Source organism: Anolis sagrei, chromosome 4 (genome assembly GCF_037176765.1).
Source record: "Anolis sagrei isolate rAnoSag1 chromosome 4, rAnoSag1.mat, whole genome shotgun sequence".
In the NCBI taxonomy this organism is placed as follows: Eukaryota; Metazoa; Chordata; class Lepidosauria; order Squamata; family Dactyloidae; genus Anolis; species Anolis sagrei.
Genome location: NC_090024.1, coordinates 140,400,033 through 140,416,308, shown reverse-complemented (window position 1 = coordinate 140,416,308; position 16,276 = coordinate 140,400,033). Strand labels below are relative to the sequence as shown.

Here is a 16,276-nt window from a genome sequence, read left to right as displayed (position 1 = left end):
GGGTTAAGCATGTGATGCTAGGAATGGCTCATCCCAGCTATTGTCAGTCATATGATTCCCTTGGCCTCAGGTTTATTCCTAATTTGCAATCTGGAAGTAATATCTCTGGCTCACTGAACTAATGAAAAATTCCTGAGATGGTGTACTTGGGATATTGCCACATTTGAAAGGTGCTATTAATGCAGAACAAGACAAACTGAAGTATGAAATGAAATACAAACCATCAACTTGCTGTTTGTTTGCAGCATCTTCACTCCAAACACTTTAGATATTTTGGACTACAACTTCCATAATGACTGGGGATGGTGGAAATTGTAATTCAGCATTATTGGAGGGTATCAGGTTAAAGATGGCAGGTCCAGAGGTGTAAAACTATCAGTGAACTTGGGAATATGGTCTGATACTTAAATTATCATAACACAAGGTTTCTGTCTTCTCACTGGAGATTTCCTTAGAAATCTAAGGGTCCTTCCAGACAGGCCCTATATCCCAGGATCTGATCCCAGGTTTTCTACTTTAACCTGGATTATATGAGTCTGCACTGCCAGATAATCTGGTATAAACAGAAAACTTGGGATCAGATTCTGGGATATACAGCCTGTCTGGAAGGGCCCTTAGTTAACAACAGCCATGATAAATCAATTCAGCTTCATGTCTCTCTTGAAAGATGTATTATTTACGACTATCATCTCCTCTTCTTCTAATTCTTGTTTATCTTCCAATAATGGAACTTAATCCAGCTAACAACACATTTAGAAACTACACATAACAATAACTGTACTAAATTTAGTATATAAATAAGAAACCAATTTTAAAATTTGTAAAAAAATAAAATTAATTACAAGACTATACAAAAAAAAAGAACAGTACATAATTAAAAGCCCATCCTATCTGATTGTGAAAAGCCTGAAGTCATTTTGCTAAAACAGATTAAGGGCACATCTACACTCTAAAATTAATGTAGTATGACATTACCTAAACTGCCATGGCTCAGTGCTAAGAAATCAGAGGAGTTGTAGTGTTACAAAAGATGTTTAGCCTTCTCTGCCTAAGAGTGCTGGTGCCTCACCATACTACAGCTCCAAGGTTTCTATGGATCGAGTCACAGCAGTTACAATGGTATCAGATGGCATTGATTCTATAGTGTAGCTACACACTAAGATAATCTCTAAATGTTGAAGAAAAGTTCTTCTCTTAAAACATTGAACTGGAGTGGCATTCAATAGCACTTTGGGGAAAGCACTACTTCTTTAGGTTCCACATTCTTCCTTTGAAAGTCAGAATTGTTTTCTTCATTGCTGCTATGCTCCCAATTCACATCCTTATCTGATGTGAGAAAATGACTGCTTCCCATTTTGCTATGGAACTAGCAGTGAGAAATAATCACAGAGATCCAGTAATTAATGTAATTATTCTGGTTATTAGCAAAATTAAACATAAAATTGCATATTATCCTTTTAAGTTCTACAAAGATATATAAATATGAGAATCTATCTATGTTCTGCTCATTGGAGGGAAGAATAGTAGAGGCCAAGATGAAGTACTTTGAAGAAAGGAAAGCTTAGAGAAGACAATTATGCAGGGGAAAATGGAAGGAAAAAGGAAGATGGGCTGACCAAGGGCAAGATGGATGGATGGTATCCTTGAAGTGACTGGATTGACCTTGAAGGAGCTGGGGGTGGTGACAACCGACAGGGAGCTCTGGCGTGGACTGGTCCATGAAGTCACGAAGAGTCATAAATGACTGAACGAATGAACAACAACATCTATGTTCTGGCATCTCCTACAATGCTTGATGGTCTAACCTTTCTAGCATATGCATATTCCAGAGTATATGCATTACTTAGGAAGGGACAGATTGTGTTCAGTGCTTGTCAGTGGCATCAGAAAGAAAGACAATAGATTCAAAACAGCCAACCAGCCAATCATTCATTGAGCCAACCAAAGAGTTGAATCTAACAAAGGAGTCTACATAAAATGTTTCTTCCACTTACACTAAAAATTAATTAATGGGCCATTCATAAAATGAACCTACATTTGAAAATTATGATGTCATGGGGAAATACAAAAGGAGGAATGCAATACATATAGCACAAAGTTCTCAGTCACAACAATGAAAGAGTCTCTATCTGAGACCTAATAAGGTAAACCCAGGAGATTGGGCCGAAGAGCATAGACCAATAGTGAAGCAATGTAATGTACAGGCTTGGGTTGTCTTTTGTACACCTCCACTCCCACCCCCAATATCTTTCATTAAAGCAGAAATAGCAAATGAAGAACTTGTTTGGACGGAGAGAAGTTCTTTGGACTTTATCTCAGTGGAGGTGATTCATTCTATAACAAAATAGGGAAAGGTGTCACTACCCTGAAACTGTGACTGCCTCCTATGTCAGTGGGCAGGGGAATCTGATCTGTTTTTTTTTTCTCAGCTTGAAAGGCATTGGACCCTATGTTTGTCACAAGAGGTTCAGCACCTTGGATACCTCTTCCAAGGTCTGAACTACAAACCTGAGCAGATTCACAATCTGACTAACATGGCAGCCATCAACTGTCACTGCTATGAGACTTAGATCATGCTAAAAGTTAAGAGTTATCAAACTGTAATTAACCCCAGACTATCTTATTCTCCAATAAAATTATATTGTAAGACAGAATATTTCATATGAACAAGGAAAATATAGCTACTAACTTAAACCAAAGCCAGGATTTGGAACTACAGTTTGAAACTAACTTAAGATTCTGGCTTGTCCAAAAGCTTAAATCAGTAGCAATAATTCTTAAGTTCAGACAATCATATTTCTTCAGTTCATAGAAAAATGAATGTAACCCAGGGTCTCAAGACAATTATAGATTCACTAATTTAATAAACTGAAGAGAAATGATTATCTGAATGACGATTATGATTATCATAATCATAATCATCATTTATATCCTGCTTTCTCCCCATGGGGACTCTATCCACACTAAACAGTTTAAAAGAACAATCCAAATTTTATAAAAACAACAATTACATAATAACCGTGTGGTAAAAACAGAATTAAAATACAATAGAGCCTCACTTATCTAACATAAATGGGCCCACAGAATGTTGGATAAGTGAAAATGTTGGATAATGAGGGATTAAGGAAAAGCATATTAAATGTCAAATTACGTTATGATTTTACAAATTAAGCACCAAAACATCATGTTTTACAACAAACAGACAGAAAAAGCAGTTCAATACGTGGTAATGTTATGTAGTAATTTCTGTATTTACAAATTTAGCACCAAAACATCTCAATGTATTGAAACAGCTGTGGAACCAGGCGGGAGGCAGGCTGTGTTAGATAGGTTGGATAAGCAAGACTTGGATAAGTGAGACTACTTTATAGCAAATACACTAAAATGGCCGTTAAAACTCATATCCCCCCCCAATCCCACCCACTCTCCCAAGAGCTTCCTCTTTCTCTTTGGCAAAAGCCTGTTGGCAGAGGAAGGTCTTGACCTGCTTGTGGAAGGCCAGCAGGGATGGAGCCATCCTGGTTTCCCTTGGGAGGGAGTATATTTTCATTGTTTGTCTTATTTATTTTCTACTGTGTAGATCTCTTCTTCCTCTCTTTCCCTCTCCCCCTCTCTGCTAAAATGCTTTTTTATATTTCCACTTCAAAATAACTTTTATATGACAAGTATTCAACCTTCGGTGGACAAATTCCAAAGCCGAATTTGTTATTTATTTCTGGGGCTGAGCAAATGTAAGAACAAAAGATCTATTAAGCTGGATCAGATAAAACTTTGTTAAGTCATCAACTCTGTTTTCAACTGTGGTCAGCTACATGCTGATGAGAAGACATAAAACCATTATTGGTGGACCACATTGGGTGTAGAAGAGAAAGACATGAAAATTATATTTTAGATTAAGGGTTAGGACTTGTTGCATTCCAGAATTTGTTGAATTTCTCAGCCTCTCTCAGAATGGCCCATGTGAAACATGGCAGGAGTTGTAATATCTTGAGTGGTGCGCAGTCCCAGTTCCTTTTTTGGATTACAGCAAATGAAGACAGAGGACATTTGTAGCAGGACAGGGCTGTATGAAAAATTGGCATTTGGTTGTGTTGGGCAAATCCAGGTTGCAGTAGATTATGAACATCAGGTAAGAAAAGACTGAAAGATGCCATACTCCTTGTGTATAGACATGCTTGTATATGCTTGCACGCAGAGCAAACTCCTTTCCAACACCAGGAAATCAAAGTAAGAAACTGTCCAAAGAACTATTCAGATTGAAGCCTGGTAAAAGCAGGGGAGATTGACTACACAGCACTAGACAAACGCTGAAAGGAAAATGCTATAATTAGAGCATCTTGGAGACTATCCAGTGAAAATAAAACATGGATGACAGTGGCATAATTCATTGTCATTGTCAATGGTAGTTTCTTCATTCCATCTAGGGAGTCCCAACATATAATGGGCCCATTGTATTTTATCATCAGGAGATTTCTATGAGGTGAGTTAGACCCATAAGAGTGAGATCCTGTGTTTAACAGCCAAACAGGGAATTGAACCAGGTCATCCCATCACAAGTCCAGAACTATATACTAAGCACATTAGGTCTCAAAAGTATGCTTGTACCCACACCCCTTTCCTCATTTGAGGGTGGGTTCCCTTGCTGGATAGGAAACACTGTTCAGAAGAAAATGAAGATAAGCCACTTGACTGTTCAGCATTTTTGCTGAAGCAATGCTCTTGGAGAGGAAAGTTACTGTCCTGGTCGGATGCCAGTTTCCTAGCATGATGTTGGCTGCTGGCTTGTATCTGGGAGGAGTACTCACTTTACACTCCTTGGCAGCCCTTGCAGCTCCTCTGAGTCAGTGGGGACTCAGTCTGAGAGGTGGGGAGGTTCCCAAAGTTCAAAACTCATCTATTAGAGAGGGGAGGCCTGCCATCTCTCTTCTTACCAAACTCATGCAAACTGATGCAAACCACTCTTACTTACTAGGGATAGTGTCATATGGAATGCACTATTTCATAATGGAGTGCGACGAGACATCTTGGAAAATAAAGATATCCCGATCTGCTCTTGCGCAAGAGGAGACTGAGGCAAATATGACAAACCCCAAGCCTTCTGCCTCTCCTTTCCATAGAAAGTCTAGCACCGAAAGGCATGTTGTCTCAAAAGAGTTTGTGATTACATCTGGCATCAATCTCACAGTCAACAGCTGCTGTGCTGAAGGTCAGAAGGATGAAGGCCAGCCAGGCATCACAGCAGCTGCATTTCTCACAACTATTCTGGTGTATGCCTGTGACACACATACTGAATGGACATCACAAAATACTCAGAAACAGCTGTTGTAGAGTCATTACTGACTTTTACCTCATAGCCATATATCCATGTTCAGAAATAATCCACATTTCCCCCTTCACACTTGTAAGAATTCAGTGCACCTAAATTATTATGACACATATTTACAATATAATAATTGTAAAACAAAAACATTGTGTGTAGTGTGAAGGAGCCCTTTAGGGTATAATCTACATGTGATACTAACTGCAATCCTGACAATGCTATTGTCATTTTAAAAATTCAGTTTCAACGTTACTTATGTATGTATGTATGTATGTATGTATGTATGTATTTTGGGCACTTCTGCCCTGCCCTTCTCAATCCCCAAGGGGAGACTCAGGGCGGCTTACAACCGGCACAATTCGATGCCAACAATTCAACAGATAAATTACATAACAGTAATAACCACAATAGTTAAAACAATCAATTAAAACAGTAACAATTAAAAGCCAATCTAGTGGCCAATGTTCACCGAGTTCTAATATCCATAAGTCCATTCAGCATTACCATAGTCCATTCCAATTTCTGGTCATCATTACCATGTCAGTCTGCCAGATTACCTGAAGGCCTGGTCCCATATCCATGTTTTCAGCTTCCTTCAGAAGGAGAGGAGGGATGTTGATGACCTAATTTCCCTAATTTCCTAATTTTGGGGAGTAAATTCCACAGGCGAGGGGCCACCACCGAGAAGGCCCTGTCCCTCGTCCCCACCAGCCTCACTTGTGATAGAGGTGGGGCCGAGAGCAGGGCCTCCCCCGAAGATCTTAAACTCCGAGGTGGGACATAGAAGGAGATACGTTCGGACAGGTACACTGGGCCGGAGCCGTATAGGGTTATAGGTCAAAACCAGCACTTTGAACTGTGCTCGGAACTGGATCGGCAGCCAGTGGAGCTGATGTAACAGAGGAGTGGTATGCTCCCTGTATGACGCTCCGGTGATTAATCTAGCTGCCGTCCATTGGACTAACTGAAGTTTCCAAACAGTTTTCAAAGGCAACCCCATGTAGAGCGTGTTGCAGTAATCTATTTGGGATGTAACAAGAGCGTGGACCACCGTGGCCAGATCAGACTTCCCAAGGTACGGGCGCAGCTGGCTCACAAGTTTTAATTGTGCAAAAACTCTCCCGGCCACCACCGAGACCTGGGGTTCCAGGCTCAGCGATGAGTCCAGGATCACTCCCAAGCTGCGAACCTGCGTCTTCAGGGGGAGTGTAACCCCATCCAACACAGGCTGTAACCCTATGCCCTGTTCGGCCTTGCGACTGACAAGTACTTCTTGCCCCACTCCCATTTTTTCAGCATAGTGTTGACAGGCATTTAAAATAGCAATGGAGGAGTGGGGAATTGGCAATTTGTCAATTTATGGCCTGCATGGCTGACAGTCAGGAAATAATTAAAAAGTTTGTGAAATGTCAAATAAAACTATTGATTTAAGCAATTGAGCTAGATTTTCATTTGTAAAATCGACATATTGCTTATATTAATGAATTTTACAATACGTGGCTGCTTCCATGAAAGGCCCAAAATCCTTTGTAAGTTGAAGCAGTCTATTAGAAAAGGAAAGCGCTGCAAGCTGCAGGATGCATTCCTGGTCATGGTGACTGTCTGAGGATGATGGGCACCCATCTTCAGTTGTCTGAGAACTTTCAGCTATTGGTAACAAAACAATGGAGGGGATGATGCCCAAGGATCAATTCCTAATATGTAAGACTAAAGAAGTTAAAAATACACAAGAGATCCATGCTTTCATAGTTTTAAACTATATAGATCAACAGATCACATATATAAACCAACACATGGTTTAATGCAAGGGTCTTAGAATTATAGAGTTGGAAGAGACCATGTGGGCTATCCAGTCCAATCCCCTGCCATGCGGGAAAAACACAATCAAAATACCCCCGACAGATGACCATCCAGCCTCTATTTAAAAGCTTCCAAGGAAGGGGTTTCCATCACATTCCGAGGCAAAGAGTTCCACTGCTGAATAGCTTTTACACTCAGGAAGTTCTTCCTAATGTTCAGGTGAAATCTCCTTTCCTGTAATTTGAACCCATTGCTCTGTGTCCTGGTTTCCAGGGCAGCAGAAAACAAGCCTGCTCCCTCTTCCTTATGGCATCATTTATACCTGTCTATCATATCTCCTCTCAACCTTTTCTTCTGCAGGCTGAATATGCCCAGCTCTTTAAGACGCTTCTTATAAGGCATAGTCTCCAGACCTTTGATCATTTTTGCCACCCTCCTCTTCAAGCATTTTAAGCTGAGGGCTGGTTCATAGTCCCTCAGGTTGCTGGGGGACCTGACTATAGTTTGAAAAAAATGAATTAATTCCCATGCACACTGTACATATCTTATTTTAGTGCCAAAAGAATGAAAGAACAATACAATTTTGGAAATGAAGAACAATTTTAACCAACAATAACATACCAGTGTTTCAATGGCAAATGTGGGCCTGCTTTGGGCTTATGGCAATAGTCAAATCAAGTAGGAGGAGTGTTGCTGTTGTGTGCCTTCAAGCCATTTCAAACTGAGGGCAACTCTAAATCTAAAGCTGGGGACCGGGTGAATGACCTTGGTGGGCTGCATCTGCCTGTGGGCCTTAATTTGAAGATTTAGCCCTTAGCACTTAGATTTGTTCCTCAGCTTTGGTGGTGATCACAACATCTTAGTTTGAGGACTTCCCAATTGGATCCCCCGTATGAGGGTCTGCGTCCAGAGGCAAACCAAGAATGGGCAACTTGGAAGTCACTCAACAGACTCAGAAGAGGAGTGGGCAGATCAAAAGACAACCTGGCTAAATGGCACTACCACTGTCTGCTTCCCCAGTCATTAGAAAAATAATAATCAGGGACTGGGATTACTACCTGTTCTAAAAGAGATACTCATAACTTGAGTATCTTGGGCCTAGCATTGCTTCTGGGGTTCTTGTGGGCAAGAGCAACCAACTTTGGTTGGTGGGAAAGCTGAGCCCTATCCAGGGAAATTAGCTTCCAGTTAAAACAAATACAATATTCTCTAGGACAGTGGTTCTCAACCTGTGGGTCCCCAGATGTTTTGGCCTTCAACTCCCAGAAATCCTAACATCTGGAAAAAAAGGCTGGGATTTCTGGGAGTTGTAGGCCAAAACACCTGGGGACCCACAGGTTGAGAACCACTGACCTAGAAGAATCTTTCACCTTGTGTGACTGTGGAGCAGAACAAACAACTCTGCACCTGTATGCTTGCCCACAATGCCCTGCCTTCATGCACAGAGGAAGAACTGTTTAAAGCTACAGACAGTATGGTCACTGTTGCCCATTTTTGGTCTAAAATTATTTAGCCGCTTGTGTTCCCTCTAGTTTATCAGTTTTATGCTTATTTATGCAATGCTTTTGACACAAAACATTTAAAAAACCCTGTGCAAGTCACTGTCTCTGTGGGCCCTTCCACACAACCATATAACCCAGAATATCAAGTAAAGTAAAGTAAAGTAAAGTAAAGTAAAGTAAAGTAAAGGTAAAGGTTTTCCCCTGACGTTAAGTCCAGTCGTGTCCGACTCTGTGGGTTGGTGCTTATCTCCATTTCTAAGCCGAAGAGTTGCCGTTGTCCACAGACACCTCCTGGTCATGTGGCCAGCATGACTGCATGGAGCACCGTTACCTTCCCACCAGAGCAGAACCTATTGATATATTCACATTTGCATGTTTTTGAACTGCCAGGCTGGCATAAGCTGGAGCTGACAGCAGCAGCTCACGCCGCTCCATGGAATTGAATCTGCGATCTTTCGTTCAACAAGCTCAGCAGCTCAGTGCTTTAACCCACTGCGCCACTGGGGGCTACAAGTCAGATAGTCCACAATATCTGCTTTGAACTGGGTTATCTGGGAGCCCTTTCACACAGCCATATAACGCAGAATATCAAGTCAGATAACCCACAATATTTGTTTTGACTTGGGTTATCTGGGAGCCCTTCCACACAGCCATGTAACCCAGAATATCAAAGTCAGATAACCCACAATATCTGCTTTGAACTGGGTTATCTGAGGGGCCTTCCACACAGCCATGTAACCCACAATATCAAGTCAGATAACCCACAATATCTGCTTTGAACTGGGTTATTTGGGGGCCCTTCCACACAGCCATGTAACCCAGAATATCAAGTCAGATAACCCACAATATATGTTTTGAATTGGTTTATCTGAGGGCCCCTTCCACACAGCCATATAACCCAGAATATCAAGTCCGATAACCCACAATATCTGTTTTGTCCTGGGTTATCTGAGGGGGCCTTCCACACAGCCATATAACCCAGAATATCAAGTCCAATAACCCACAATATCTGTTTTGACCTGTGTTATCTGAAGGGCCTTCCACACAGCCATATAACCCAGAATATCAACACCGATAATCTACAATATCTGTTTAGACCTGGGTTATCTGAGGGCCCCTTCCACACAGTCATATAACCCAGAATATCAAGTCCGATAATAACCTACAATACCTGTTTTGACCTGGGTTATCTGAGTTGCCTTCTACACAGCCATGTAACTCACAATATCAAGTCAGATAACCCACAATATCTGCTTTGACCTGTGTTATTTGGGGGCCCTTCCACACAGCCATGTAACCCAGAATAGCAAGTCAGATAACCCACAATATCTGCTTTGACCTGGGTTATCTGAGTTGCCTTCTACACAGCCATGTAGCTCACAATATCAAGTCAGAAAACCCACAATATCTGGTTTAAATGGGGTTATGTGAATCCAGGCTGCATATATTTATACAGCTGTGTGGAAGGGGCCTGAGTAAGAAAACAGCAGGCCTCTTCTGAAGGCATCTTGCCCTGGGTCATCTAAGGTGGAAAAGGGGAAAGGGGGGGGGGGTCTGTGAGGAAGAGAAGGCAGTGGGCTTCGCGGCCTCACCCAGGAGGAAAGTCCTTGCGTTGTCCTCCCCACGAGAGGGCGGGAAACCCCTCAGAGGCGCACGTGCAGCGCCGAGAGGGCGGGGCGGGGAAGGGCAGGACAAGGGAGGGGAACTCCCTTTTCTGCGTTTCCACTCAAGAGACAGGAAAGCGCGCGGGTGTAGCTGTAGGGTTCCTCGGTCCCGTAGAGAATTCTAGTGGGAGGGGAAGGGAAGGGGAAGAAGGAGCAGCCGCCCTTCTTCCCCGCCCTGAGGCTGCTGCGGGTCCGCCCCTGAGGAAGACCCGGCCCGGCCCGGCGCGCCCTCTCCGCCGCCGAAGAGCCCTGGAGGGCGGGGCCTTGTCTTTCCCTCATGGAGGGCGTTATAAGGGCGGCGCGTTGCCTGAAGGAGGGAAGCCAAGCCGAGGGCTCCTTCCCGCAGGCAAGCAGGCATGTGGCTCCTGAGGCTGCTGCTGCTGCCGGTGGTATTGGCGGTGTCCGCTCCCTCGCCGCCTTCCCCTTCCCCTTCGGGGGCGCAGTGCGTGGGCTCGGCTTGCTTCGCCTTGTTCTGGGTGGCGCGGAGCTTCTCCGAGGCGGACCAGGCGTGCCAGGGAGGCGGCGGGCGGCTCATGTCGGTGCGCTCGACGGTGGCAGCGGAGGCCATCGCTCTGCTCCTGCGAGGCGGGCCGGGCCGCGCTTGGCTGGGCTTGCGCCTGCCTGTGGGCGCCTGCCGGGAGCGGGGAAAGAAGTTGCGCGGCTTCCAGTGGGTCTCCGGCGACGAGCGCACCGACTACGCCGCCTGGGATGGAGATGAAGCAGAGGGAGACTCCCTGCCTGCTTTGTGTGGCCCCCGTTGCGTGGTGGTGACCCCAGAAGCGCTGTCTTGGGAGGAGAGCAGCTGCGACGCCCCCTCCGACGGCTTCCTTTGCGAATACAGCTTCCCCTCTGGCACCTGCGCTCCTCTGAATCCCCCACCATCCGCGGAGGTGCTTTACGTGACTCCCTTCGGGGCCCGGGAGGCAGAATTGGCATCCTTGCCCCCAGGGAGCACGGCCCAAGTGCCCAGCTTGGGGGCCACCCTGGAGTGCATAGCACAAGGCCAGGAGGAGCCCCGAGGGCGCTGGCGCTCTGTCACGCAAGGCGCCTGGGACTGTCGCTTGGAGAACGGGGGCTGCGAGGGGCAATGCCACCCTGGAGAGACAGGGCAACCTTATTGTACTTGCCCCGGTGGGGTGGCTTTCCTAGAGGCCGACAGTCTGAGCTGCCGGTCCCTCTGTGCCCACCTGGACTGCGAGCATCACTGCGTGACACAAGGCGACTCCGCCGTCTGCATGTGCATGGAAGGCTACCTGTTGGACACCAACGGCAAGAGCTGCGTGGACGTAGACGACTGCCAGACCCAACCTGGTCCCTGCGAACAGGAGTGCCTCAACACCTCGGGGGGCTTCAAGTGCCGCTGCTCGGCAGGCTACGAAATGGTTGAGGGCAAGTGCCAGGAGGATAGGCGGCCCTGCTTCGACCTGCTCTGTCAGCACGACTGCACCCTCATAAATGGGAAGCACATATGCACCTGCATTGAGGGCTATGTTCCGAACCCCTTAAAGCCCAACGAATGTCTCCAGTTCTGTAACCAGAGCCAGTGCCCGGCAGAGTGCGACCCCCACACGGGAGACCACTGCGACTGCCCAGACGGTTTCATCTCTGACGTGACCGAAGATGACATTAAAGTTTGTACTGATATTGATGAGTGTCATTCCGGGGAATGTGGTAAATTGGAGTGTGTGAATACACCAGGAAGTTACCATTGCATCTGCCCCAGTGGGCATGTCCAAGATCAGAAGCCCTGTGAGGAAGATGAGGAGGGCTCAGGTGGAACGGAAGTGTACTCCAGCACACCGGCTACTACTACTGTACCACCAAAGGATGGCAGCAGCCGAGGGGTGCTTGTTGGACCCATTGTTAGTACAGTGTTGATGAGTATTGTGACAGTAGTGCTTGTGTGCTAGTTGATGAAGAAGCATTGCATTGCACTGCACAGCCCTGAAAGGATTCAGGAAGTCTGTAGTGTGGTTCTGTAGCAGGTCAGCCCAAACAATTAAGAAAGAAAATGTAGGAGACTATGGCCCCTTCCACATAGCTGAATAAAATTCCATGCTATCTGCTTTGAACTGGGATATATGGCAGTGTGGACTCAGATAACCCAGTTCAAAGCAGATATTGTGGGTTATTCTGCCTTGGCATTCTGGGCTATATGTGTGGAAGGGCCATATGCGTGCAGGAAAAGGGAATGGGGAATGTTTGTAAAAGCTGAATGGAAATAGTGACAGATCCCAATGACATTCCTTGGGAAGATCTATTTTCTTAATGTTTTTAAATACTGGATGGAAATAGTGACAGATCCCAATGACAGTCCTTGGGCAGATACTGTTATATTAATGGTTCTCTGAAGGAACACTGGAAACACTTTTTCAGCTCAGCTTCCTGATGATTATTAATGGCCATGGATTGTAAGCAGGGCCAGCGCTTGAGACTGACTTGTACAAGGGAGAAAGAATATGCAGCAGATTGCCACAGAGACTGCGTTCAACTATAACATTTGTGATTTATTTTTAACTAGCATATGTGTCTGGCAATTTTCTCACAACAGAAGCGACTTGCTGTTTCTCAAGTCACTTCTGACAATTAAAAAAGAAAACCTGGCATGGTATTTTCAAATGCTTTTTAAATTAAACATACTTATTGTTAAATTTATGATTTTATGAATGGTCCCATTAGAAAATGTATACTCAAGCAATGTCAGGTACTTATGCTAGTGTTTTATAAAGTTTCAATACTCATTTTCTCTGTACAGAGAATTTTTTTCTCCATGCATATAAATGCACTGCTCTGAATGTAGGATTCCGTTAAGAACTGAATTATTACCCAGATTGTATCATTTTAAGTACTCCCTTCTCCAGATCACTTCCTTTGCCTGTCCCTCTGAGAAGGCCTCCCTTAGATTTTTTTTCCATGTTAGGTGCAACTTGAGAAACTACAAGTTGCTTCTGGGGTGAGAGAATTGGCCATCTGCAGGGATGTTGCCCAGGGGACACCCGGATGTGTTACCATCCTGTGGGAAGCTTCTTTCATGTCCCTGCATGGGAAGCTGGAGCTGACAGATGGGAGTGCAACCCACTCCCCGGATTTAAACTGCCGACCTTTTGGTCAGCAGTCCTGCTGGCACAAAGGTTTAACCCACTGCACCACCATCTCCGTGGCCAGGCTTTGGCCATCTGAAAGAAACTGATGCACTAGCTCTCTTCCATTTGTCATCTCTTCTTCTGGAATAGACTTTCTATCCAGTGCCCTCTAGTGGTCGCTTCTGATTGCTTCAGTGTGAGGTTCATGGAATATCAATGTAGATCATGTTTAAAATAAGGCAACAGACAAAAAAGGGTGATTTTTAAAAACCCCACCAGTATTTTAAGTTGGATCATGAAAAGCATGTGTTTCAGGTTTGGTCCAGATCCATCAAGCCACGAAGAAGCCTTTGGGGTACAAGCATGCATACATATCTTCACACACACACACACCACAGGGATGAGCATACCCCAGGCTTCAAAAACTGAATTTCTTATAGGAATGCAAAGACCTATCAAGAGTTTTGTTCAAGAATTCACAGTTCATCTGCCTCAACCTTCCTTTGTTTCAACAATGGGATTTAAAGGGTAGGGTGTTGACCTTTTTTGCTATTAAAACAATTGGGAGCCAAATCTTTGTAGATATGCAAATCTCAACCTGATTTATCAGAGAGTTGGTCTGCTTAAAACTGAAGAAAACTGGTAAGCTGGAAGAGCTAATCTACCTTCGAAAAATGACTTTGGTTGGGAGGCGAACTCTCTGTTTCCAAAAACATTTTAAAATCAAGATGCTTACAAAATCCATGGTTTGTTGCTGTGTGCCTTCAAGTCCTTTTTGACTTCAAGAGGCCCTAAGAGGATTTCTGGGTATGTGACTTGCCCAAAATCCCTCAATGGGTTTCCAAGACTGAGTGAGGAACTTTAGGGTCATAGTCCAATGTTCAAACCACTATTGAAATTGTTTACCAGTCTAATATTCTATGTAATGTTCTCGGCATATTTTTAGTCTACTTATATGAAATAAGTAGTTGCTTACAAAGTTCATATCAAATCAACCTTCTGGGGTAAAACAGGAGCCATGCCACGCTGTTCCCACTTTCAGAATATGGTATCACAGAAAGAAACTTACAGCAGTTTTATATACTTGGTGCTGTAGACAACACATCTGCTTTACTGCAGCGTTAGTACTTTTTCCATTATGTCATCTCTATGAAATTTCCATATTGTTTTTTTTTCCAATTTGAAGCTATTTTATTTGTTCTGTGTTAGATTATTCTGAGATTTAGAAATAAAAGCTGTTCATTCCAGGTCATCTGTCACATTCCAGTTTGCATTCAGAGACTTTTATTGAGCTGAATTGAATTACTATACTGTTACGCTTTTTAATTTTTCCATTGCAAGAAGTTTTTAATGGAAATATGACTGCCCTTTCACTCCGCTTTTCAGCATTATCTTGGAGAACTCTTTTTGTTTTTGTAAGTATTGTAAAGTGGGGTTTAAAACTCATTAAAAACCTAATTCTGTTTTAGAACAAAGTCTAACCAAGATGAAGCACTTTGCAGGGATGGCAGTGAAGGAGTTTGTGCCCCTCCTCTAAGGCCCCTTCAATTCCTTTTTTTCATGTTTTTTTCACTTTCATGGGGATCCTGTGTCCCTAAGCCCATGAGTATGAAGTGATGACTATGGCTGGAGCTACACAGCCATATAATCCAATTTCTGATCCACATTATCTGTTTGAACTGGAATATATGAGTCTACACTGCAATATAATCCACTTCAAAGCAGATAATCTGGATTTTATATGGCAGTGTACATGGGTCCTTAGACTTAAAGCTGGGTTCTGAAGGGATTTTTGTGATCTCATTGCTGTAGTTTCATTTTTGAAGTGATACTTTACAAATATGACCATAAATCTTGAAAAATATGAAACTGGCATTTTTGATGTTGGAAGATGTGACTGTTTTAAAAAGTAAATAATAACATTTTTCATCATCTGTATTATAAATAATGTACCGTTGTAAATATTTATTTATTTATGAGAAATGTACCATTTTGTCTTTGCATATAATAATAAAATCTATACCTCAATCTATCTATCTCAATCAATCAAAAGCTTCCAGTGTGAAATGTTGCTGCCTTCCAATATTGAACAAGACCTATGCTCTACTGTTGAATTCCATGGGGTGTCTAATATTTTTTGGATAGACACATAGATAAGTACAGTGTTTTTTTCAGGAAGAATACATGATTATCAGCAAACAACAATTTAATACATTTAGAGCTGAAATTGATCACAGTCGAATTAATTAAAACCTGGGCTAATTGACAAATTTAAACTGTTGCACCTATGACTGACTTCAGGATATTACTGCTCAAGGAAAAGGATACACTGAATGTGAACTTTTCTATTAATTATACCACTGGTATACCTCAACTAATGAAACAAATATCCTTTGGGAATTATTTCTTTAACAGAAAATGTGGTAAAATAATATGGGAAGAATAAGGATAGGTTCCTACACCACAAAAAGGAAGAGCAATCAAACATGTTCCAGCAAACTGTTTATGTAAAATTCAAAATATGTATCTGTGAACTGAAACAACCTGGTTAGGTAAGCTATGTATAAGTAAACAAAAGTATTATCATCAATACTTTTTTCCTTCCAAAAGTCATCCGGAAGTGGGTTGCTGTGAGTTTTCCAGGCTGTATGGCCATGTTCCAGAAGCACTCTCTCCTGACGTTTTGCCTACATCTATGACAGGCATTGCCAGAGGTTGCGGGGGGGGGGGGTCAGTTGGAAACTAGGCAGGTGAGGTTTCTATATCTATGAGTGGGAGAAAGAACTCTTGTCTGCTTCAGGCACGTGTAAATGTTGCCACTTTGATTAACATTTAATGGCCTTGCAGTTTCAAAGCCTGGCAGGTTGCTGCCTGCGGGAATCCTTTGTTGGGAGGTGTTAGCTGGCC

The 16,276-nt window shown here is 43.3% G+C and overlaps 1 protein-coding gene across 1 annotated transcript; it reads left to right on the top strand.

The window, feature by feature from the left end:
* Positions 1-10,378: 10,378 nt before the first annotated feature.
* THBD (thrombomodulin) lies at positions 10,379-15,397 on the top strand. Its single transcript, XM_067467757.1, has one exon. The coding sequence runs from the start codon at positions 10,643-10,645 to the stop codon at positions 12,194-12,196; it is 1,554 nt and encodes a 517-aa protein (XP_067323858.1). The 5' UTR covers positions 10,379-10,642; the 3' UTR covers positions 12,197-15,397.
* Positions 15,398-16,276: the final 879 nt, after the last annotated feature.

What these genes read in the sequence shown, in the direction of transcription:
- THBD (XM_067467757.1), top strand. Translation starts at nt 10,643, where the DNA reads ATGTGGCTCCTGAGGCTGCTGCTGCTGCCGGTGGTATTGGCGGTGTCC.